Genomic DNA, 25,626 nt, shown 5'->3' with positions numbered 1-25,626 from the left:
AAAAATTAGTTGGACATGGTAGCACATGCTTGTAATTCCAGCCCCTCAGGAGGCAGAGACATGAGAATTGCTTGAATCTGGGAGATGGAGGTTACTGTGAGTCAAGATCGGGCCATTGCACTCCAGCCTGGGCAACAAGAGTGAAAACTCCATCTCAAAAAAAAAAAAGGAAAGTAAAAAGAAAGATTAGGCCAGGGCAGTAGCTCACGTCTGTAATCCCAGCACTTTGAGAGGCTGAGGTGGGTTGATCAATCACAAGGTCAGGAGTTTGAGACAAGCCTGGCCAACATGGTGAAACCACATCTCTACTAAAATTAGCTGGGCATGGTGGCACAAGCCTGTAGTCCCAGCTATTCAGGATACTGAGGCGGATGAATCACTTGAACCTGGAGGCAGAGGTTGCAATGAGCCAAGATCGTGCCACTGCACTCCAGCCTGGGTGACAAAGCAAAGACTCTGTCTCAAAAAAAAAAAAAAAAAAAGAAAGATTAAAGAAGTTAGCACTGGGTTTTATTTGGTTTGAAAGTAAATAAGGTAATTGTTATTTTTGTCTAAATAATATAAGCCTTTTGAAAAATGATGACATCGCTGGGGCTTTTGACTGAACTTGATCTTGTACAATGTGACGTGTTGAGATGGTTTTTTTTTTTTTTTTTTTCCCGCAGATTGAGGATGTTCTTTCTCTAACAACTGTTTTAGATTTTAAAAATTGAAATCAAGGCCAGGCGCGGTGGCTCAAGCCTGTAATCCCAGCACTTTGGGAGGCCGAGGCGGGTGGATCACGAGGTCAAGAGATCGAGACCATCCTGGTCAACATGGTGAAACCCTGTCTCTACTAAAAATACAAAAATTAGCTGGGCATGGTGGCGCGTGCCTGTAATCCCAGCTACTCAGGAGGCTGAGGCAGGAGAATTGCCTGAACCCAGGAGGCGGAGGTTGCGGTGAGCCGAGATCGCGCCATTGCACTCCAGCCTGGGTAACAAGAGTGAAACTCCGTCTCAAAAAAAAAAAAAAAAAAAAAAAGTTAGCTGGGCATGGTGGTGCGTGCCTGTAATCCCAGCTACTCAAGAGGCTGAGACAGGAGAATTGCCTGAACCCAGGAGGTGGAGGTTGCGGTGAGCCAAGATCGCGCCATTGCACTCCAGCTTGGGTAACAAGAGCGAAACTCCATCTCAAAAAAAATTGAAATCAGAATAAGATTTTTGGTTAAATTTGTTTCCAAAAGCCAAAGCCAGTGGAGAAATCAGTAGGTAATTTTAGTGCACAATTCCAGTATCTAAAGGTACTGTACGGGTAATTGTGGTTAGTCCCGACTGTTGCCATATGACATAGGTAGCTAAAAACAAGAACATCCAGATGAAACATGAGGGTAGCTCAGACTTGAGTGAGAGTGGTGGAGGTAGTCAGAAGTGGTCAGATGCAGGATATATTCAAAGATAGAGCTATCAGATTTTGCTGTTAGTGGCTGGGCACAGTGGCTCACCCCTCTAATCCCAGCACTTTGGGAAGCCAAGGCCAGTGAATCACCTGAAGTCAGAAGTTTGAGACCAGGCTAGCCAACATGGTGAAACCCCATCTCTACTAAAAATACAAAAAAAAAAAAAAAAAAAAAATTGGCATGGTGCTGCACACCTATAATCCCAGCTACTTGCAAGGCTGAGACAGAAGAATCATTTGAAACCGGGAGGTAGAGGTTGTGGTCAGCTAAGATCACGCCATTGCACTCCAGCCCGCGCAACAGGAGCAAGCAAAAAAAAAAAAAAAATTGTTGAGAGTGACCTCAAGGCTTTTTGTTCAAACAACTGGTAAAATGGAGTTGCCATTATCTAACATAGGAAAACTTACTACTTGGGAGGCCAAGGCCTCCCAAGATTACAGATTACCCCTGTAATCCCAAAGTGCTGGGATTAGAGGGGTGAGCCACCACAACAAGCCTTCCTCATCTGTTTAAAAAAATTAGTTAATTCAGGGCTGGTGCGGTGGCTCACGCCTGTAATCCCAGCACTTTGGGAGGCCGAGGTGGGTAAATCACAAGGTCAAGAGATCGAGACCATCCTGGTCAACATGGTGAAACCCCGTTTCTACTAAAAATACCAAAAAAATTAGCTGGGCATGGTGGCGCATGCCTGTAATCCCAGCTACTCAGGAGGCTGAGGCAGGAGAATTGCCTGAACCCAGGAGGCGGAGGTTGCAGTGAGCCGAGATCGCACCATTGCACTCTAGCCTGGGTAACAAGAGCGAAACTCCATCTCAAAAACAAAAAACAAACAAAAAAAATTAGTTAATTCAGTCAGGCATGGTGTCTCATACCTGTAATCCCAGCACTTTGGGGAGGCTGAAGTGGGTGGTGGGTGGATCTCTTGAGTCTAGGAGTTTGAGACCAGCCTGGCCAACATGGCAAAACCCTATCTCTACTAAAAGTATTTTAAAAGAATTAGCCAGGTGTGTTGGTGCATGCCTTTAATCCCAGATACTCGGGAGACTGGGTACCAGAATCACTTGAACCTGGGAAGCAGAGGTTGCAGTGAGCAGAGATCATGCCATTGCACTCCAGGCTGGGTGACAGAGCGAGATCCTGTCTCAGAAACACAAACAAAAAAATACATCTGGGAATATAAGCACACCAAGGACTCTAATTTTGTGTTTCTATTTTTAACTTACGAGACAATACTTTATCCATTATAAAATGCCGTATTTTTTAGCCATATAATTAGTAGAACGAATACTTCTCTGTGACTTAGTTTCCTTGCCTATAAAATAGAAATAAATAGCACTTATGTCATAGGTTTTTGGGAGGGATTAAATTAGCCAGCTGCTGTGGCATGTGCTTGTAGTTTTAGCTACTTGGGAGGCTGAGTGAGGCAGGAAGATTGGTTAAGCCTAGGAGTTTGAGGCTGGGTAACATAGCAAGACCCCATCTCTTTAAAAAATTACTTAATTCATAGAAAGTACTTGGAACAGTGCCTAGCAGACAGTTGGTACTAAATAAATGTCAGCTCTTACTAAAAGGAAGAATTTGCTTCTAAAACAGTTGGCTAATGTGTTAAAGTTAAATCCTCTTTTTCCAAAACGGTAAATTACAGATTTGTCTTTTTTTCTTTTCTTTTTTCTTTCTTTTTTTTTTTTTTTTTTTTATTTAGATGGATTCTTGCTCTGTTGTCCAGGCTAAAGTGCAGTGGTGCTGTCTTAGCTCACTGCAACCTCCACCTCCCATGTTCAAGGGATTCTCGTGCCTCAGCCTCCCAAGTAGCTGGGATTACAGGCGCATACCACCATGCCTGGCTAATTTTTTTGTGTTTTTCATAGAGACATAGTTTCACCATTTTGGCCAATCTGGTCTTGAACTCCTGACCTCAAATGATCTGCCCACTTCAGCCTCCCAAAGTCTTGATGTGAGCCACTGCGCCCTGCCCTCCATTTATTGTTCTTTTATACACAGTACATATTTATGGTGATTGTCTTTTGAATAAAAATGTTTTTTCTTGATTTTAAGGAAACTTTAGTGAAATAGGTCGCACATAATTTTATTTGTGCTTTTTTGCCTGTTACATGTGAATATATTATTTGAAAACTTTTTAGTTGTGACTTTTAATGTGCTACTGTCGGGTATTTTATATATATAGCATTTTGATTATCAGACTCTTTTTGACCCCAAATTATAATTTTGTCATTGCAGGCAAGAAGACAACAAGACCCTAGTCCTGGTTCCAATTTAGGCGGTGATGATGACCTCAAACTTCGTTAATAGCACAGCAGATGTGTGCCACCCATCTTTACATACACATTGCTTCTAGTTGGCAGAAATAATTGATTAAAAGACCAGAAACTGTGATAACTGGAGGTACTGCGGTCTATTTCTCAACCTTAGGCAGTAATAGACATCAAAAACTGCCATGGTTTTGCACTATGATTATAATACCTGCATTTCTAATTTTTTAAGCATGTAGCCAGTAATAATTTGAAGTTTTTTTTCTATGCAAGCTTACTTTGTTGGCATTATTTTAGTGAGTTGAAACCATCTACTTGTAAAGCTCGTTTTCTTCCATTTTAATTTAAAAGTTTGTGTCATTTTATTTTATTTTTTTCTTTTCTTTCTTTTTTTTTTTTTTAAGATGGGGTTTCACCATGTTGGTCAGGCTGGTCTTCAACTCCCGACCTCAGATGATCTGCCCGCCTTGGCCTCCAAAGTGCTTGGATTACAGGCATGAGCCACCACGCCTGGCCTGTTTGTGTCATTTTAAAACAGGTCAAGAAATTAAAATTATATCAGAGGGTTTCTCTAATCATTTTTTCTAATTTTTTTTGTACTTCTAGATGTTTTGGTTATACAGCTTCATTTTAGATAAGCATTCTTGTTTTTTTTTGTTTTGTTTCGTTTGCCCCACTTTCTTTATGTTTTTATAGTTTTATAGCATTTTAAAACTGCTGATATTGTTTGCATTATTTACAGGCTAAATACCTAGTAGCATAGAGCTGTCTGCCACAGCCTTCTAACAAAGTTTACAGTTATTAAAGTTGCAGTATCCTTTTAAATGCTAATAATCAGCACTCTTTCTTTCTTCCTTTTTTAAAAATTTTATAGAGAGACAGGTCTTGCAGTGTTGCTCAGGCTGGTCTCAAACTCCTGGCATCAAACGATCCTCCTGCCTCAGCCTCCTAGAGTGCTGGAATTACAGGCTCTTTGTTTTTAAACGTAAAAGTTTTAAACTGGTATTAACTCTGTAATCTGACCCAGACTGTTTTAGCTTCTGTTCTGTAATCATGAGTTTGGCTGGAGATACTCTCCATAGATGATCTTCTACTGAAATGCCTAAAGAAGTCACAGGCTGGCTTCTGTTTTATTCAGGGATTTTTTTAAAAAGTCAATCAGAAAAGGGATACTGGAGCTTCTTCATGTATGTAACAGCATATTAAACTGGAGACAGTGATGAATCAGCTACAAAGGTAATATTGTATTAAATTCATGTTTAAGATAGCTGCTTTTATGTGTATTTTATATTGCATGCTTTTGTAAAAACATGCTGGGTGATGATGGAAGATTAGTTTTAGAAAGAAAATGTTCATCTGTGCAGAGGATACATTTTCTTCCATTAATTCTGGAAAAAACATTTTCAGCTATATATATGGTATTTTGCAAAAGGACTGTTATAGAACCTTTTGAGATGAATTAATGTAAGAATATTTTTTAAATAGGCTTACTGTCAAATTGAGTGCAACTTTTTTTTTAGATACAGACTAGAAAAAAGTGCTAAGTCATTTGGCACCTCCTTACAAATATTTTTCATGGTCACATTTATTAAATGTTACTACATTTCTGAATTTTTGAAAAATGTATTTTATCATAAAATGGCATTATTTTAATGAGTTAAAACCTGACAGAGTCAATTCAGAAAATGAATCGAAGTCTGAATAAGGTCTTTGCATTTAAAAAGCATATAACTACTTGATTGATGAGGGAGGTGTTACTTTCATTGTATATAGATTACTTATTTCATAAACAGATATCCTGTATCAGAATAAAAGTATTGGTTATATATTTGAAGTCATGCATGGTAAGGAGTGTGTTTAAATTGTTATAAACAATAATGCATCATTAAAGGCCATGCTGATCTTGCGTAACTATAAGTACTATGAATGAATTTGGTTGGTTTTGGTGTTGTACAGCTCACATGTTTACACACTCAGTGCCCTAATTTCCCCTGACGGAATTGCTATTTAAGTAATCCTTACAGTGGTGTTTTATGGTTACTTTATTACAGAGCCCCTTGGTTTTTGACTTCTGCACTTAAATTTTTTTAAATAACATGATGATGGTACATTTTCCTCTATTGTCTAGCTAAGGGCTTTCAGTCCACCAGTAAATACGATCAAATGCTGTTAAATGTTTCTGTTACCATCCTTCTGTAAATACTGGATTTTCCTGTTGTTTAGCACCACGCTGCTTCTGTCTGTCTTAATGCTGGCATTAAGATCATGAGCCCTTTTTCTCCAGTAGTGCAGGCTTTGAAAACTACTTATATTAAGTTATTGATGCAATTTGATATTTTTTCATAATCTATATTTAAACAAAATTACATCATTGCATCATCTTTTCTAAATTCATCTTCATTAAAATTTGCCTTAAGCTACCAGATTGCTTTTGCCACCATTAGCCATACTGTGTGTTTGTATGTTTCATTTACTTTCACAATAAACTTCTATGTAGTAAAAACAGGGTCTTTGCTCTTTATTGACGTAATCCAATAATTTCTGTGCCAGTGTTAGTTATGACATGAAAATTGTTCTTTGATCCTGTTTCTTAAAAAAGAAGAAAGCAACAACAGTGGCATCTAGTGGTCATTTCTGTTGATTCCAAAGAAGACTACTTTAAATGTAGATAACACAAGGTATACAAATCCCCCAGTGTATTATTATGGTTTTCAAGAAATCTAGCTTGATTTACCCGTCCTGTGAGATATGACCATAAAGTAGTGATGTTGAGAGGAAGAATTTTTAATTACACATCCAAATTAGTTCCATCTTTCAAACTAGTTGTTTTGGAAATAGTCATTTTGATTGTGCTGGTGTTACATCAAACATTCTGTTTTTTGTTTTTTGTTTGTTTGTTTGTTTGTTTGAGATGGAGTTTCGCTCTTGTTACCCAGGCTGGAGTGCAATGGCACGATTTTGGCTCACCGCAGCCTCTGCCTCCGCCTCCTGGGTTCAAGCAATTCTCCTGCCTCAGTCTCCCAAGTAGCGGGGACTACAGGTGCGCTCCACCATGCCCAGCTAATTTTTGTATTTTAGTAGAGAAGGGGTTTCACCATGTTGACCAGGACGGTCTCGATCTCTTGACTTCGTGATCCACCTGCCTCGGCCTCCCGAAGTGCTGGGATTATAGGCGTGAGCCACCGCGCCCGGCCTACATCAAACATTCTTTTTTTTTTTTTTTTGAGACGGAGTTTCGCTCTCGTTACCCAGGCTGTAGTGCAATGGCGCGATCTCGGCTCACCGCAACCTCCGCCTCCTGGGTTCAGGCAATTCTCCTGCCTCAGCCTCCTAAGTAGCTGGGATTACAGGCACGCGCCACCACGCCCAGCTAGGTTTTTTCGTATTTTTAGTAGAGACGGGGTTTCACTATGTTGACCAAGATGGTCTCGATCTCTCGACCTCGTGATCCACCCGCCTCGGCCTCCCAAAGTGCTGGGATTACAGGCTTGAGCCACCGAGCCCGGCCCATCAGACATTCTTAAGATGACTCCTGGCATTTTCCTACAAGAGAAAAGTAAGCCCTTTTCTTTGGAAGTATGCCTTAAGCTTGATCCATAATAAAGAGATTTTTTTTCTAATTCACCACCAGACTTACTGCAAATGACAAAAATGCCTTTAAATTCTGAATTGACAACATTAAGGGAAATTCCAAAGAGTAGGATTCATGCTCTGAGAGTTAATTTCAGAAAATTGTTTGAGCAGCAACAGCATGCTTTTAGTGAGTTTATCACTTCTAGAAACGTAATTGAATATGCTAGTTCTGGGCTGCTTGGTGAAAAATATCTTACTTGATTTATGCCTCATTTGGCAATGGGGACCTTTTCAAGCTATAAGCCATTGTATTATTCATAACGCATTATCCTTTAGCCACTTAAAACAGTAAACATGTATTATTCCACAGGTGAGTCACAAATCAGTGGTTCTGGTTCAGGGTTCCTCATGAGGTTAGAGTCACTCTGGGCTGTACTCATCTCAAGGCTTGGCTGGATGAAAGATCCCCTTTCAAACCCATTAATGTGTTCATTGACTGGCCTCAGTTCCTTGCAGCATGCTAGATGAAAGGTAGGTGTTCCTTGCTAGGTGTTGGACAGTGACCTCCTTCAGTTTCATGCCCAATTGTGGGTCTCTCCGTAGGACAGTGCACAGCAGGGCAGCTGGCTTCCCCCAAGGCAAGTGATCCAAGAGAGTACACACCCAAGTTGAAAGCACAGTCTGTTTTGTTTTGTTTTTTGAGATGGAATCTCACTCTGTCACCTAGGCTGGAATGCAGTGGCGTGATCTTCGCTCACTGCAACCTCTGCCTCCTGGTTCAAGCTATTCTCCTCCCTTAGCCTCTGGAGTAACTGGGATTACAGGTGCTCATCAACATGCCTGGCTACTTTTGGTATTTTTTGGGTTTCACCATGTTGGCCAGGCTGGTCTCAAACTCCTGACCTCAAGTGATTCCCCTGCCTTGGCCTTCCAAAGTGCTGGGATTACAGGCGTGAGCCACCATGCCCAGCCAAACACACAGTCTTATTACTGAATCTTGGGCTGCCATACTCTATATTAGAATCAACTCACTGGGTCTGGCCCACATTCAAGGGGGAAGAATATTAATCTCATCTGTTGAAGGCAGGGATGTCAAAGCATTTGTGGACATCTTTATAAAACCACCACAGTGATACTACCAAATATATGTAACTGAGTATTTATATAGTATTTATATCTTTGGTGTTTTAATCTCCTAAACATCTTTAAAGGTAAGATTTTAGTCTTGCAGATTTGAGTGTGTGATTCCCCCCAGATAGCATCAATCCCTTTTCTTGCGTCACCATCATATATTCATATATGGCATTCGAAAATTGTTCCAAAGCTAAAAAATGACAGTCACAGGGTGGGATCATGGATGGAAATGGCAGTTTAGTTTGTTTAAGTATAGGATATTCTAAAACAGATAAGTCACTGTTTTAGTCAACTCTCAGCTTTTCATTAGAAAATTTAAGCAACTTAGAATTAAGGACGTTATTGGCCTCATTCAAGTTTCAGAAATGTTGAGATGTGAGTAGATAAAGGCCAGGCACAGTAGCTCATATCTATAATCCCAGCACTTTGGGAGGCTGAGTCAGTAGGATTGCTTGAGGCCAGGAGCTTAAGACCAGCCTGGGCAACATAGCAAGAACTTTATCTGTACAAAATTATTTTTCTTAATTAGCCAGGCATGGTGATGCACACCTCTTAAGTCTCAGCTACTTGGGAGGCTGGAGTGGGAGAATCGCTTGAGCTCAGGATTTTGAGGTTTCAGTGAGCTATGATCTTGCCACTGTACTCCATTCTGGGCAACCAGAGCAAGATCTTACCTATAAAAATGGAAAATGTTGAGGGTCTTTTTTTTTTTTTTTTTTTTGAGACGGAGTTTCGCTCTTGTTACCCAGGCTGGAGTGCAATAGCGCGATCTCGGCTCACCGCAACCTCCGCCTCCTGGGCTCAGGCAATTCTCCTGCCTCAGCCTCCTAAGTAGCTGGGATTACAGGCACACGCCACCACGCCCAGCTAGTTTTTTTGTATTTTTAGTAGAGACGGGAGTTTCACCATGTTGACCAGGATGGTCTCGATCTCTTGACCTTGTGATCCACCCGCCTCGGCCTCCCAAAGTGCTGGGATTACAGGCTTGAGCCACCACGCCCAGCGAGGGTCTTTTTAAAGAGACTAAAAGTATGACTATTTACCTTCTAGGATTATTTAGGGGGAAAAATATCCCGTTTCCAAGAGAGACGTGTTCCCTGCTTGCGAGAAATCTACAGTCTAGCTCAAAAGCTGACTAAAGGTGGTAACACCATTTAAGTTATATTGGAAGTACTGGCTCTTAGAGTACATCTAGTCTGGGTGAATAAAAGCTTCCCTAAAGAGACATTCGAGCTAAGATCTGAAGGATGGCAGACACTACACTAGCTAGAGAAGGTATTGCAGGTAGCTAGGCAATAGCTTGGCAAGTTTGAGAAACTAAGCAGCTGAGTATAACAAACATGGAAAAGAGGGGGCTGCAGCAGCGAGATGAATCTGGAAGGGCAGAAGAGCAGTGCTGGACTGGCCTTTCCAACCATATTAAAACATGTGGACCACTCCTAAGAGTTAACAGGAAGCCATTGAGGGGTTGTGACCTTGATGGAATAGGCGCTTGAGAAAACTCATTTTGGTTGACTGGAGGCAACAAGACTGGAATCTGAAACTTGGTCCCAGTGGTAACACAGTAGGAACATTAAGGGGTAGCTTCGTGGGCGTGGAGATACTTCAAAGCTAAAAATAAAGTACAGGAGGCATAATTGACAGTTTTCTCAGTTTCTCTTATCAGACAAGATAGGCTGGTTGTGTTGCTTTAAAACACCAAAAAAAAGAGGCCAGGTGCAGTGGGTCACTCCTGCAATCCCAGCACTTTGGGAGGGTGAGGTGGGCAGATCACGAGGTTAGGCATTCGAGACCAGTCTGGCCAACATGGTGAAACCCTTTTTCTACTAAAAATACGAAAAAAAAAAAAAAATTAGCTGGGTGTGGTGACGCGAGCCTGTAATTCCAGCTACTCAGGAGGCTGAGGCAGGAGAACCGCTTGAACTTGGGAGGTGGATGGCGCAGTGAGCTGAGGTCATGCCACTGTACTCCAGCTTGGGTGACAGAGCAAGACTCCATCTCAAAAAAAAAAAATGGCCTAAAGATTTTTGTCTTATATGCTAAATACTCATCAGTGGTTGACCTCGGCTGAAAAAGCAGAACTGGAACATTGCCAGCCACTGTGACAGAACCAAGAATGAAAACAGGTAATGAAACAAGCATTGGCTTTGAAAACTCACCTGAAATTGATACATGTGACTTCTGTTTTCAATGGAGCAAGCAAGTCACAGCCACACCCAACTTCAGTTGGGCAGGGAACTATAATGCTACTTTTTGCCCAGGTGACAGAATATGTGTGAATAGCTTTAATGACTACAACAAGCCACTCTTTCAATTATTTTACTCTCCTTCCTTCAAGAAAACATACTTATGGGAGAAAACCTAAAAGTGTCTGCTGGTCAGGTCTTAAGCCAAAAATGTATGTGGAGACCAGGATCTACACACCCAGTACATGATGGGACCGGAACAAGAAAATTGCAGGAAGCATTTGCCTTCAGAAAGGGGAAGAATGAAGTCACGGGTCAGTAACAATTATCACATGACACCGGAGACCATCTAAGGGACCTCTGCCCTAACAGAGGGGAGTGTTCTTTGTGAGGCCTATTGGGATGGATTCCCCAATCCACCATTTTCCATGACTTTTACCCCCATCCCTCATTTGTGGTACACATTACCTGTCATTCCAACTTTCAAAGTGGCTTTAAAAAAAAAAATCTGGCTGGGCATGGTGGCTCACACCTGTAATCCCAGCACTTTGCAAGGCCGAGGCAGGTGGATTGCCTGAGGTCAGGAGTCCAAGACTAGCCTGGCCAGCATGGTGAAACCTCGTCTCTACTAAAAACACAAAAATTAGGCTGGTGTGGTGGCACGTGCCTGTAATCCTAACTACTGGGAAGGCTGAGGCAGGAGAATCGCTTGAACCAGGAGGCAGAGGTTGCAGTGAGCCAAGAGAAAGGCACTACGCTCTAGCCTGGGTGACAGAGTGAGACTCCATCTCAAAAAAAAAAAAAACAGAAAAGAAAAAAAATTGCCAAATGGAATTAATAACAACCATGGTACTAAGATTGTTTTCCAAGTTCTTGAAACCCACGTAAAGTTTCAAGCTTGTTACATTTTTTTCCCTTTCAAGTTATCATGTGACAGTTTTACCAGAAGGATTGACATCCTTCCAAATGCCAATGTCAGTTGCCCCAGTCACTATCCTTCTTGCTACCCAAGCTGGAAAAACTGTCTTTATTCTTGACTCCCAGTCTCTTTCATCTCCCACATCCAATCTAAATCCTGCCAGTGGATTCCATCAATTCTTTGTTACTATTCGATTTTTAAAAATTTTAGTTATACACAAAGCATATACCAGTAAGCCAGACTCCTAACAAATCTGTGAGGTAGGCATGATCATTTTACAGGAGAAACTAAGGCATGGAGAGGCTAATTAACTTGTCAAGGCACAAAGCTATTAAATGGCAGAGTTGGGATTCAAATTCTCAGTCCCAGAGCTTAACCACCGTGCTTTGACCGGAAGCTGTCCCTGCATGTCTGGCTTTGACTGCTACCATGACTACCTGTCCTCCCCGAATATACTCTTCATTAGTTCATATTTCTGAACACCCCACCCTCTGTTTGGGGGAGTGGCTGTTGCTGACATTCTCCTGTGTTGGCCTGCTGTCCCGAGGCACCTTCTGCTTCTACTCTTGTGTATTGGTCTCTGGGCCAAGGCCTCGTAATATCACCATCCCAAAGCTGTTACTCCCACCTCGGATAAAAACTTGGGTGGATCAATGTTAAATGAGCAAAGATAAACTTTTGTTTTTTTATTTTTTAGAGATGGCATCTCATTCTGCTACCCAGGCTGGAGTGCAGTGGCACAAACATAGCTCACTGCAGCCTCAAACTCCCAGGCTCAAGTGATCCTCTCACCTCAGCCTCCTGAGTAGCTGGGACTACATTCGTTTGCCACCACACCTGGCTGATTTGTGTGTGTGTGTGTGTGTGTGTGTGTGTGTGTAAATGGGGTCTTGCTATATTGCCCAGGCTGGTCTCAAACTTCTGGCCTCAAGCAATCCTCCCACAGCCTCCCAAAGTGCTGGGATTATAGGAATGAGTCACGACATCTGGTCAGATAAACTTCTTGTTGACCGACATTGTTCACAGAAACTTATCTGCTTAGTATTCCAACAGGGAATTGCTTAGGGTTGTCTCCCACAACCTTGTTCTTCTTCCTGTTTCGGGGGTTCTTCAAATTAGAAATCCTTTTCACTTTTTTACCCAGAATTACGTGGTTTCTTCTTTGTCTTGCCTCTCCCACAACCCCACTGGGTTTATCCCACCCCTATTTAGGCCCCACCCCCCTTTCTCCACCAGAAATAAGTCCCCTCCAAGTTTTGAGAGAGTCTTGCTCTGTTGCTGAGGCTGGCGTGTAGTGGGGTGATACTGGCTCACTGCAACCTATATGTCCCGGATTCAAGCAGTTCTTGTGCCTCAGCCTCCTGTGTAGCTGGGGACTACAGGCCTGCACCACCACACCTAGCTAATTTTTGTATTTTTAGTAGACACAGGGTTTCACTATGTTGGCCAGGGTGGTCTCAAACTCCTGACCTCAGGTGATCTGCCCGCCTAAGCCTCCCAAAGTGTTGGGATTACAAGCGTGAGCTACCACGTCCAGCCAGACACTTTTAATTGACCAAGACTGCGCCTCACCAATCTAAGATTACTCCCCAGATTTCTTTCCCAAGCTATCTAGCCCAGCTGCCCAACTAGCCTTTTCTAAACACATCTTTAATGCTTGCCATGGTAAGGAATAATGATACCCTGATTCCTGTCCTCTGCCACTCTATTAGGTATTATTGACAATGTTTTATTTTTCCAGAAATGTTCTTCCTTTCTAGTACAGCCAGTGTTTCTTTCATTTTTGCTTTACAGCAAAAAAAGGTGGCGGGGAGGGTCGTAGTGTGCATACTTCTGCATCTGGCTTTTTTGTCTTGGAGTTCCTTCTACATCAACATAGGGACCTACTTCACTTTTTATTATTTATTTAGAGACAAGATCTCGCTCTGTCATCCAGGCTGGAGCCCTGGGGCTCAATAATCACAACTCACTGCAGCTATCCTCAGGCTATCCCCCCACCCCTCAGCCTCCTGAGTTGTTAGGACTACAGGCCCAACCTACTGCCACCATACCAGCTTTAAAAAAAAAAAAAAAAAAAAAAAAAAAAAAAAAAAAAGAGGCCGGGCGCGGTGGCTCAAGCCTGTAATCCCAGCACTTTGGGAGGCCGAGGCGGGTGGATCACAAGGTCGAGAGATCGAGACCATCCTGGTCAACATGGTGAAACCCCGTCTCTACTAAAAATACAAAAAAATTAGCTGGGCATGGTGGCACGTGCCTGTAATCCCAGCTACTCAGGAGGCTGAGGCAGGAGAATTGCCTGAGCCCAGGAGGCAGAGGTTGCGGTGAGCCGAGATCGCGCCATTGCACTCCAGCCTGGGTAACAAGAGCGAAACTCCGTCTCAAAAAAAAAAAAAAAAAAGAAAGAAAGAAATACTGCTGTGTTGCCCAGGCTGGTCTCAACTCCTGAGCTCAACTGTTCTCTCATCTTAGCCCCCCAAAGTGTTGGGATTACAGCTGTGCGCACTGCTTCCAGTGTTCACCTTTAAAAGCATATCTAATTATACATACCAGGGTTTATTTAGCCACTTCCCTACGGGACATCTCAGTGACCCAGTTCTGTTGTTTTGGCAGACAATGCTGCAGTGGACAACCTTCTCCATGTTTTATTTTAATCAGTGACTTAGCCTCCCAAGTTACACTAGTATCAAGCCAGTTTGAGAATTTAGCATGCCACTCTCTCCCCTGCTGAAACAATGTAATGAAAAGAACTTAGGTTCTGCCCCCTAAAACCAAGGAGCCTTGGATCTTTAACCTCTCTGGGCCTTATGTATTCGCCTGTGAAGTGGGTATAATCTCGCGTCGCAGGTTGGCTGCCTCCCTGAAGGCTCGGCATCGGCAGAGGCCTGGGCTGCCCTTTAGTTTCAGGGTGTCCCGGGGCACAGGCCAAAACCTCAGGCTGAACGTGCTATAAGAACGTTCCTTTGCCAGGCGCGGTGGCTCAAGCCTGTAATCCCAGCACTTTGGGAGGCCGAGGCGGGTGGATCACGAGGTCAAGAGATCGAGACCATCCTGGTCAACTTGGTGAAACCCCGTCTCTACTAAAAGTACAAAAAATTAGCTGGGAATGGTGGCACGTGCCTGTAATCCCAGCTACTCAGGAGGCTGAGGTAGGAGAATTGCCTGAACCCAGGAGGCGGAGGTTGCGGTGAGCCGAGATCGCGCCATTGCACTCCAGCCTGGGTAACAAGAGCGAAAACTCCGTCTCAAGAAAAAAAAAAAAAAAAAAAAAGAACGTTCCTTTCCCTTGCAGATTAGGAAAACTGTGGCACAGAAAGCGCCAAGGGGTTGGTCAAGACCCCACAGCTTTAGTACACGCTGCGCACGTTTGGATGTGGTCAGCAGGGAGGCCTGGCCAAAACCCTTCCTCTTCAACCCAGTCCTCTCCCCCAACCAATTCCCACCGCTAACCCCCACAGTCCTCACTCGCTTTCGATTCGACCCCTGCCCCAGGGGCGATTGGGTGGGGCCGTCATTCCTGAACAACTAAAAGGTGCTGTGGCCGGCCTCACCTCCGGCCCCAGCGGAGACGGTGGGGGCCGTGAGGCTCAGGGACTCCGCGTCCTCCCTCCCGCTGGGCCTCAGCTTGCCCTCTGTACTCGCCTCCTGCTACTAGTGAATTCTGAGTAGGACGTGTGTGTAGACAGCAGACGGGTGTTGTGCAGCTGTGACGTGTGTGTTGCGTGGTGAACCCTGCTTTGTGTAGACATATGAAGTGTGTGTGCTGTAGCGCACAGATGTAGGGGCTCACGAACTACTGGGCTTCTCGCTCCTAGAGCCCCGATCGTTCCCAACGTTACAGCCCCTCCCGGCTCAGCCTCTGCGGCGACAGCGGCGGGACCCGGATTTGCGCGTGCGCGGCTCCGCCTCAGGCTCCTCCCCGCGTTAGCTCTACCGCCTTCGCCCCGCCCTCCCCGCGCTTTACGGCTCGGCACGCCACTTTTGCTGCAGTCGCTCCGGCCGCCTCCGCTGCCCCCACCGCCGCGGCTGCCGCAGGTGAAGTGAAGTGAGGTGAGGTGAGGTGTGGTGTTGGGCCGGTGCTGCCGCCGCTGCCGCCCGGTTAGGAGTTGGAAAGCGGGTCTGCAGCGGGCCGGCGGGGGCGGCCTGTCAGCCGCTGCTTTGTCTCCTCAGCTCCGGTCCCGTCTGCGCTGCCGCAGGGAGGCCGCCCGGGCCAGGCGAGCCGAACTAATGCTGGACCTGGAGGTGGTGCCTGAACGCTCTTTGGGGAACGAGCAATGGGAATTCACACTGGGTGAGTTTGAGGTCCTCTGTCAGGACCCCATTCGCTGGTCCTTGCTTTCTTCTGGGCTCTTCCGACCTCTTTTCTCAGTCTCTCAAGCCCCTGCGCCTGCAGCTTCTCATCTCTTTCGTCCTCTCGTCTCTCTGGGCTCCAGGCACTAGATACCCGCTCCGACTCGATTTGCCTGTCAGTTGCTCGTCTCGGGTCTCAGCAGGGACCCTTCTGGGACAGGGGGACAGCAGTAGTAAAGACAATAATAGCTGGCTCGCCCCAAATGCTTAATCCCAGGCCTTGCTCTTTGTAGATGTAATTCTCTCTAGTACCCCTCGCCGGCGCCTGAGTATATCTACTATTGTTATTCCCATTTCCATTTTACAGACTAAACAATGGCTGAGAAGTGGCTGACCCCTCAGATCACCACCGTGGCCTGTGGTCTGGCTCCCACTGCATTTCTGGGCTGTGGCTTCCTTCCCCTTTTTTGTGGGGGAAACCTAGGTTTGGAACCCATGATCAGTTGTTGGGGCTCTGATCAAGGGAGTTGACTTTGTGTGTACTAAAGGGACATCCCATTTGCTTCTCTCTCTCTCTCTCTCTTTTTTTTTTTTGAGATGAAGTCTCCCTTTGTCACCCAGGCTGGAGTGCAGTAGCGCATCTCTGCTTACTGCAACTTAGGCCTCCTGGGTTCAAGTGATTCTCATGTCTCAGCCTCTCGAGTAGCTGGGATTACAGGCACGCGCCACCACACCCAGCTAATTTTTGTATCTTTGGTAGAGACAGGGTTTCACCATGTTGACCAGGCTGGCTGGTCTCGAACTCCTGACCTCGTGATTTCGCCCGCCTTGGCCTCCCAGAGTGCTGGGATTACAGGCATGAGCCACTGAGCCGAGCCCTACTTCCCTCTCTTTTGAAATATAGTCTATGCGGGATGTTGTACCCCTAAACTCAGACCTCAGTTGTGAGAGGTGAAGATTGGATGAAATAGGAGTTGTGGGAAGTAACATTTAGTTTCTAAAAAATGCAATTTGGTCATTTGGGGGTTTATTGACCCAGCTTTCTCCCTTCACCGACTCCATTCCCAACATCACTACCTTTATGTGTACAAGGATGTTTGCATTTAGTAACCTGTGTGTTTACTTTGATGTTCCAGCACTAAGAAAAGGGGGTGGGGTAGGTGTTGGTGCTGTTTTATTTATGCAGGCCTGAACTTTAGTCACTCTAGTGTGAGCTACTGGACTAAATCAGCTTCTCCATTGGGTTATAGATTATCCTTGACTCTGGAAGACTCATGTCTGTAGAGACAGTCTATTGGAGAAACCAAGTGGTACAGATTGCTGGTAGGGCCCTGCTGGTGCTTAGTGGCTATGTATGTCCTGTGTGTGGCAAGAGCCAGTTTTTGTTGTTGGTGTTTTGTTTTAAGACAGAATCTCACTCTGTCACCCAGGCTGGAGTGCAGAGGCACAATATCGGCTAACCGCAACCTCTGCCTCCTGGGTTCAAGCGATTCTCCTGCCTCCGCCTCATGAGTAGTTGTTACAGGTGCCGGCCAGCACACCTGGCTGTTTTGTATTTTTAGCAGAGATGGGGTTTCACCATGTTGGCCAGGCTGGTCTCGAACTCCTGACCTCAAGTGATCCAGCCACCTTGGCTTCCCAAAGTGCTGGGCTTACAGGTGTGAGCTACTGTGCCCAACCACAACAGCTGGTTTAATTGAGGGGTCTTGGCCAAATTCTTTCATAACTTACCACTCCTCCAGAGTTCTTTCCAAAATGTTAGCTGGTACAAAATGCTCCATTCTCCGGTGAAGCACTATGAGCTTGGTTGGGAGACTAGTGATACCATGCTAATGCTGTTTGGCTTCTAGTTAACTCTTTTCCTCTCCTCTCCTCTCCTTGACAGCTGCCCAAGCCAGGTCCTCTCAGGGCTGGGTAACAACCACAGCCATAGCTTCAAACTGTGCTTGATAATGTGACTAGATTGTGGATCTCTTGGTGGTACAAACATTCAGAGTACCTTGGTCAAAAGTAGTGGCTAGGGACTGGTCACAGTAACTCAGGCCTGTAGTGCCAACACTTTGGGAGGCTGAGGCAGGAGGATAGCTTGAAGTCAGGAGTTCAAGACCAGCCTAGGGAACATAGTGAAACCTTATTTCTAAAAAAAAAAAAAAAAAAAAAAAAAAATTTTTGTTAGCCAGGCCTGTAGTCTCAGCTACTTGAGAGGCTGAGATGGAAGGATCACTTGAGGCTGGGAAGTCAAAGCTGTCATGGGTCATGATCACACCACCGAGCATGATCCTGGGTGACAGAGAGAGACCCTGTCTCAAGAAGACAAAAAGTAGTTACTAGACTATTGAGATCAGGGTTTTGAGAACACTGAGTGAAAGAGCAAGGCTTCTCTTAGCTGTTGTTTTTGACACCCTAACTCTGACGCCTAGCTCTGCCAGTTTCCCAGGAATCAAGGGTTTACCTAGTTCTTTGAAACTGTCTAAATAGCAACCAAAAAGAAGGAGAAGGGCATTTCTGTATATTGGGTCCAGAATCGAATTTTAGGGGAAAGCTCATAGACTGAGCCAGAGCCTTCATAATTCCCATGGGTCTTAAAATTCATTTTTACGTGGTGTCTGCCTGAGAGATGGTGGTCATTCAGCTTCACCAGACTTTAAAAATAGAGCCATTTTGGCCGGGCGCGGTAGCTCAAGCCTGTAATCCCAGCACTTTGGGAGGCAGAGGCGGGCGGATCACAAGGTCGAGAGATCGAGACCATCCTGGTCAACATGGTGAAACCTCGTCTCTACTAAAAATACAAACATTAGCTGGGCATGGTGGCACGTGCCTGTAATCCCAGCTACTCAGGAGGCTGAGGCAGGAGAATTGCCTGAACCCAGGAGGCAGAGGTTGTGGTGAGCCGAGATCGCGCCATTGCACTCCAGCCTGGGCAACAAGAGCGAAACTCCGTCTCAAAAAAAAAAAAAAAAAAGTAGAGCCATTTTCTACCTCTGTCAATTTCCTCGCCAACCCTGAACACATCCAGACTACATTTGGGGCTATTAGGTAGGGATAGGTCTTGGAAGGGAATCTGCTTTAGAATTACATGTGTAGGCTAGTAAACCGGGCAATATTTACCTCTTGCCATCACAAGCCTGTAAGTTAGGTGTTGTTTTCTCCTTTTGCCAGGTGAGGGACAGGCTCAGAGAGAGAGATGATAAACAAAAGTAGCCAGACAGGCATTTCCTGCTTCCCACTGGTCTGTACTTCTGAGAGTGGACTCAACTTTGTCACCAGGTGTCTTATTGGAATCTGTGCAAATGCAGATGCAGTTATCTGCCTGGCATCACAATGGGGAGCTGCATCCTGGCAGCTCCTTGGCAGCCTTCCTGGTGGTATAATGTTGGATGATTAGGGAAATGCCAGCAACACAGGGACAGGAAAACCTAGGCCAAGCAGAATTTCTGTGAATGTCCCTGATGGTTTGACCAGTGGTGGAGTAAGTAAAGGCAGTGCAGATTTAAAATGTTTTGTTTTCTTTGTCTTTGTCTTTTTCTTTTTTTTTGAGGCAAAGTCTCACTCTCACCCAGGCTGGAGTGCAGTGGTGCGATCTCAGCTCACTGCAACCTCCACTTCCTAGGTTCAAGCGATTCCCCTGCCTTAGCCTCCTGAGTAGTTGGGATTATAGGTGTGCGCCACCAGATAATTTTTTATTTTTAGTAGAGATGGGGTTTCACCATGTTGACCAGAATGGTCTTGAATTCCTAACCTCAAGTGATCCTCCCACTTGAGCCTCCCAGAGTACTGGGGTTACAGGCGTGGGCCTCCCTGCCTGGCCCTGAAATGTTTACAATGAGAGTTACAGAATGTATTGATGTGGAAGCAAATCTCTGAATTTGTTTTTGAAATTAGTCTTGAAATGAACTAAAAAAGGTAGATTTAAAGGGTCAGTGTAGAAAATAACCTTCTCCAAGATTACCTTGTTCCGCAAAGACTGAAGGCTCACTGTGTTGGAGGCATCATCTACCTCTGTGAACTCTGCTCACAAACATTGATAATTAAGTAATAAACAGTGCACAGTGGCTCATGGTTGTAATCCCAGCACTTTGTTGGAAGGCTGAGGTCAGGGGATCACTTGAACCAAGAGTTTGAGACCAGCCTGGGTAACATAGTGAGACCCTGTCTCTATTTAAATAAAAAATAAAATAATTTTTTAAATGATCTTATTCCCTGAAGAGCTTAATCTAGTGATAGAGAAGGATTATAGAAATAGTTCCTTTTATTATAATCAAGTAGTGGATGTATAGGGTACTGTGGAGGGGAAGAAGGGACTTGACCCGACCCAGGGGTTCAGAGAAGGCTTCCTAGCAACAAACAGGAGCTGTAAATCTTCCAGTCAAGTGAAAGAAGAAAACAGAAACACAGTAGAAAAGATAGATGATGTGTGCAGGGAACTATAAGCAATTTGGTATTCTAATTAGAGTATGTTGTACTGGTAGAAGAAAAAATGGATTTCCCATAGTCCCAATTCTCTTTGGTTATAGCTGCCTGGGATACTATCAAGGAGCCTTTGTGTTGGAATTTGTGCACATCAGTGGAAATGAGGATACATATTAGTGAAATGTATTGTGGGCATTGGTTTGGAAAGAACTGGTTTTGAAGAGGTAGAGAAGAAGGAAGAGTTTAGAGGTTTCTAACTTGAGAAACTCTAAGATGTTGGACATAGATGTTGAGACCTAGAATGCAGAGAAGTTGAAAAGATCACTGTTAATCTGTTGACTTTTATTTGCCTTTGGACAGAAAACAAATGGAGATGTGAGTCAGAAACTGGGTGGTTAGTTGAACCAGGGATGAGCAGCAGAAACATAGCCTATTGGAGAGACTTGGAAAAGTTAGATGAGAGTAGTATTGGCAGAGAGACAATAGGAGTTCTGTAGAGGGAGGGTGGTCAACAGGATTCATGGTATACGACCTAAGTGTGCTAACTAATTGCTTTGTTTCACAGACGTTCATGACCACCTACAGTTGTGCCAGGCGCAGTGATTGGGTTCTGGGAGGTACTGAGGTGAACAAGACAGACAAGATTCTACCTCTCTGAGGATATAAAGGAGACTAACATAAATAAATGGTATGAGAGGCTTCATTGAATAAGGCAGTCAGGGAAGTGGGGTGTGACCAAGACCTAAAGTGCAAACAAAAGCTAGCTTTGGGAAGAACATTCCAGATTCCGGCAGCAACAAGAGCTAATACAAAGGCCTGAGGTGAGAAAGAGCTTGATGTGTGCAAGTAACAAAGAGGAAGCATGGTAAACAGTAGAAAGAAGATATAGATGGATAAGATCAAGAATATTCAGGGCTTTTTGGTGAGGACATGATATTTGGGTTTTATCCCCCTACAATGGGACGCCAGTGGGAGGTTATAAGCAGGCGAGTGATGAGATCTGTGAGACAAAGACTTGTACGATTTAGAAGGCTGACCATTCTGTTAGAGCTGGGATAGTGCTCCTGTTTCTTTGCCATTCATATAGTTAATTTCCTTTAGAGGTCTTTTGTAGCCCTCCTTTACCAGTAGCTATGTGATGACCAATCATCATGGCTGCTTTGTTTCCTCTGGGTGGGTTTCTCCCTGGTGACTCAGGATCCTAAGATCCTAAGATGCCAAGACATCCTTTGATGTGGTTAAGTGGAATCCTCCCTCAAGAAACTGGCATGGGCTGGGCACGGTGGCCCATGTCTGTAATCCCACCATTTTGGGAGGCTGAGGCAGGAGGATAGCTTGAGCTCAGGAGTTTGAGACCAGCCTGGCTGGCATAGCAAGACACCATCACTTTGAAAAAAAGAAAAAGAGGCTGGGTGCAGTGGCTCACGCCTGTAATCCCAGCACTTTGGGATGCCGAGGCAGGCGGATCACGTGGTCAGGAGTTCGAGACCAGCTTGGCCAACATGGTGAAACCCCGTCTCTACTAAAAACACAAAAGTTAGTTGGGCATGAGCTGAGACTCTGTCTCAAAAAAAAAAAAGAATGGCCGGGCGCGGTGGCTCAAGCCTGTAATCCCAGCACTTTGGGAGGCCGAGGCGGGTGGATCACGAGGTCGAGAGATGGAGACCATCCTGGTCAACATGGTGAAACCCCGTCTCTACTAAAAATACAAAAAACTAGCTGGGCGTGGTGGCGCATGCCTGTAATCCCAGCTACTTAGGAGGCTGAAGCAGGAGAATTGCCTGAGCCCAGGAGGCGGAGGTTGCGGTCAGCCGAGATCGCGCCATTGCACTCCAGCCTGGGTAACAAGAGCGAAACTCCGTCTAAAAAAAAAAAAAAAAAGAATGAAAGAAACTGGCATGTGCCATGTGGATCAGAGAAGCCAGCCAGGCAGCCTTCCTCTTTCTTGACATCTAACTAAGCTTGTCTGTCTTCTCCACATGGATGTTTGTTCATCCCCACTGGGAAAGACAGCACAGATGCTCCTCCATTTCAGGAATGGCAAAGGTGAGAGATGCATTAGCCTGTTCATATTCTCAACAAACATTTATTGAGTCTCCACTGTGTGCCAAGTCTTACACTATGGAAGGATGAAAAGTAGTTTTTGTTTGTTTGTTTTTAGTAGAGATGGGGATTCACCATTTTGGCCAAGCTAGTCTCGAACTCCTGATCTCAGGCGATCCACCCACCTCAGTCTCCCAAAGTGAAAAGTACTCTTTAAAGATTGTAAGTCAGCCTTGCAGTTACCTTCAGCTTTCTTCAAATTGAAGAATGGCCCCTCGGATGAGGGCAGAATCAGATTGTTTAAATGTAAATGGGCCATGAGCTTTTAACCTTCTTATTAATTCTTCATTTGTAAGCTCTTTTTTACAAATCTCATTTCTTTGACCTGGAGATCAACTGATATAAATGTGAACTGACTGTAATAGGATGAAGTGATTGATGGTCCCTTTTCCTCCCTTTCTCTTGTCACCCACCCTACAATCCATCAGTCCCACTGAGTAAATATTTATTCAACAGTCACTGGATAGCCAGGTGCAGTGGCTCACACTTGTAATCCTAGCACTTTAGAAAGTGAAGGTGGGAGGATTGCATGAGCCCAGGAGTTCAGGACCAGACTAGGCACCACAGTGAGACCTTGTCTCTACCAAAAAATTTAAAAATTAGCTAGTTGCGGGGGCACGTGCCTATAGTCCAAACTACTCCGGAGACTGAGGTGGGAGGATCTCTTGAGCCTGGGAGACAGAAGTTTCAGTGAGCCAAGATTGCACCACTGCACTACAGCCTGGGTGTCAGTGAGATTCTGCCTCAAAACCAAACCAAGCCAGTCACTGGGTAGTTAGCTCTAAGCACTGTACAAGGGATCCAGAGAGTGGTGAATAGCAGACCTGCTGTTTTTTTATTCATTAAACTATGAGTATTTGTTTTTGGATTGTCCAGGACCTGTCTCTTTGTGTGTTTCTTATTTAAATTATAATGGACTCTGGAAACAAACTTTTTGGTGGTCTCTGTGAGTCCTTGGAATACTGGAGATGTCATTGGAATTTGGATTAAACTGGGGGCATATGTAAATCTGCTTATAATGGGCTATGAGTTAAAACACCAAGTGTTAAGAATTAGATATTCAGGAATGCCTCTCCCTGTCACTTTTTTTTTCTCCTGAGACAGCACCTGACTCTGTCACCCAGGCTGGAGTGCTGCCTCCATCTCCCAGGCTCAAGCCATCCTTTCACCTCAGCCTCCTGAGAGCTGGGACTGCAGGTGCACACCACCGTGCCTGGCTAATTTTTTTTGTATTTTTTGTAGAAACATGGTTTCACCATGTTGCCCAGGCTGGTCTCAAACTCCTGAGCTCAAGTGATCCACCCACCTTGGCCTCCAAAAGTGCTGAGATTACTGGTGTGAGCCACTGCGCCACACCTAGCCAGGTTTTTGTTTGTTTGTTTGTTTTTTTGTGGTTTTTTTTTTTTTTGAGACGGAGTTTCGCTCTCGTTACCCAGGCTGGAGTGCAATGGCACGATCTCGGCTCACCGCAGCCTCCGCCTCCTGGGTTCAAGCAATTCTCCTGCCTCAGCCTCCTGAGTAGCTGGGATTACAGGCACGTGCCACCATGCCTAGCTAATGTTTTGTATTTTTAGTAGAGACGGGGTTTCACCATGTTGACCAGGATGGTCTCGATCTCTCGACCTCGTGATCCACCCGCCTCGACCTCCCAAAGTGCTGGGATTACAGGCTTGAGCCACCGCGCCCGGCCTGTTTTTTTTTTTTTGAGATGGAGTCTTGCTCTGTCAGTCAGGCTGGAGTGGAATGGCATGATCTTGGCTCACTGCAGCCTCCGCCTCCCAGGTTCAGGTGATTTCTCCTGCCTCAGCCTTCCAAGTAACTGGGACTACAGGCATGTACCACCACGCTTGGCTAATTTTTGTATTTTTAGTAGAGACAGGGTTTCTCCATGTTGGCCAGGCTGGGCTCGAACTCCTGACCCCAGGTAATCCACCGGCCAGGGCCTCCCAAAGTGCTGGGATTACAGGCATGAGCCACTGTGCCTGGCCCCTTGTTGCTTTTTTTTAAAATTAAATAAAAAAAAAAAAGAACTAAATATTTGTGGGATTTTAGGTAAAAATCCAGTGAATCGGCCGGGCACAGTGGCTCAAGCCTGTAATCCCAGCACTTTGGGAGGCCAAGGCGGGTGGATCACGAGGTCGAGAGATCGAGACCATCCTGGTCAACATGGTGAAACCCCGTCTCTACTAAAAATACAAAAAACTAGCTGGGCATGGTGGCGCGTGCCTGTAATCCCAGCTACTCAGGAAGCTGAGGCAGGAGAATTGCCTGAACTCAGGAGGCGGAGGTTGCGGTGAGCGGAGATCGTGTCATTGCACTCGAGCCTGGGTAACAAGAGTGAAACTCCGACTCAAAAAAAAAAAAAAAAAATCCAGTGAATCCTTGGTAAAAATAAGTTGATTCATTGATTCTGGTGGATGGGTGATTTTAAGCTTTTTTTTTTTTTTTTTTTTTGGAGATAGGGTCTTGCTCTGTCACCCAGGTGGGAAGCACAGTGGCACTATTGTGGTTCACTGTAGGATCAACCTCCTGGGCTAAAGCAATCCCAGTATCTAGGACTACCAGCATATACCACCATGTCCAGCTAATTTTTTTTTTTTTTTTTTTGAGACAGAGTCTCATTCTGTCACCAGGCTGGAGCTGGAGTGCAGTGGTTCGATCTTGGCTCACTGCAGCCTCCGCTTTCCGGGTTCAAGTGATTCTCCTGCCTCAGCCTCCTGAGTAGCTGGCACTACAGGCGCGCACCACCACACCCAGCTAATTTTTGCATTTTTAGTAGAGACGGAGTTTTACCATGTTGGCCAGGATGGTCTCTATCTCTTGACCTCCTGATCCATCCGCCTTAGCCCAGAGTGCTGGGATTACAGGCATGAGTCACCATCCAGCCCTAGCTGGATTTTTTTACTTTTTGTAGAAACAGGATCTTACTATATTCCCAAGCTGGTCTTGAACTCCTGGCCTCAGGCGATCCTCCTGCCCTGCCCTCCCAAAGTGTTGGGATTACAGGCATGAACCACCACACCCAGTACTGATTTTAAACTTTTAAAATCGTTCCTGGCTTGGTGTGGTGGTTCATGCCTGTAATCCCAGCACTTTGGGAGGCTGAGGCAGGTGGGCGGATTGTGAATTCAAGAGATTGAGACCATCCTGGCCAACATATGATGAAACCCCGTCTCTACTAAAAATACAAAAATTAGCCGGGCATGGTGGCAGGCGCCTGTAGTCCCAGCTACTCGGAATGCTGAGGCAGGAGAATCACTTGAACCCAGGAGGCGGAGGTTGCACTGAGCTGAGATCGTGCCACTG

At 45.0% G+C, this 25,626-nt stretch overlaps 2 protein-coding genes across 7 annotated transcripts in view; both read left to right on the top strand.

Moving 5' to 3' along the window:
- The window catches only part of CBFB (core-binding factor subunit beta), a 74,206-nt gene extending 67,361 nt beyond the window's left edge, over positions 1–6,845 (top strand). The window contains exon 6 of one of the 2 annotated variants that reach the window (XM_039462378.2): positions 3,677–6,845. In XM_039462378.2, the coding sequence (XP_039318312.1) occupies positions 3,677–3,699 (23 nt within the window). In that variant the 3' untranslated portion in view covers positions 3,700–6,845. The remainder of the gene's footprint in view (positions 1–3,676) is intronic. The other variant, XM_039462377.2, reaches the window with a different exon arrangement.
- Positions 6,846–15,483: 8,638 nt separating this feature from the next.
- Positions 15,484–25,626, top strand: part of PHAF1 (phagophore assembly factor 1) — a 36,272-nt gene continuing 26,129 nt past the window's right edge. For 2 of the 5 annotated variants that reach the window (XR_012518270.1, XM_039476524.2), the window contains exons 1-2: positions 15,484–15,567; positions 15,688–15,808. Coding sequence is in view for 3 of the 5 variants with exons in the window: in XM_039476524.2 (XP_039332458.1) it covers positions 15,745–15,808 (64 nt within the window). In the remaining 2 variants the exon portion in view is untranslated. Of the gene's footprint in view, positions 15,809–15,828; positions 20,906–25,626 lie in introns of those variants that run through there. The other 3 variants (XM_039476528.2, XM_074401957.1, XM_074401958.1) reach the window with 3 other exon arrangements.

Source organism: Saimiri boliviensis, chromosome 1 (assembly GCF_048565385.1).
Source record: "Saimiri boliviensis isolate mSaiBol1 chromosome 1, mSaiBol1.pri, whole genome shotgun sequence".
In the NCBI taxonomy this organism is placed as follows: domain Eukaryota; kingdom Metazoa; phylum Chordata; class Mammalia; order Primates; family Cebidae; genus Saimiri; species Saimiri boliviensis.
This window is presented reverse-complemented; position numbering and strand designations above follow the sequence as displayed.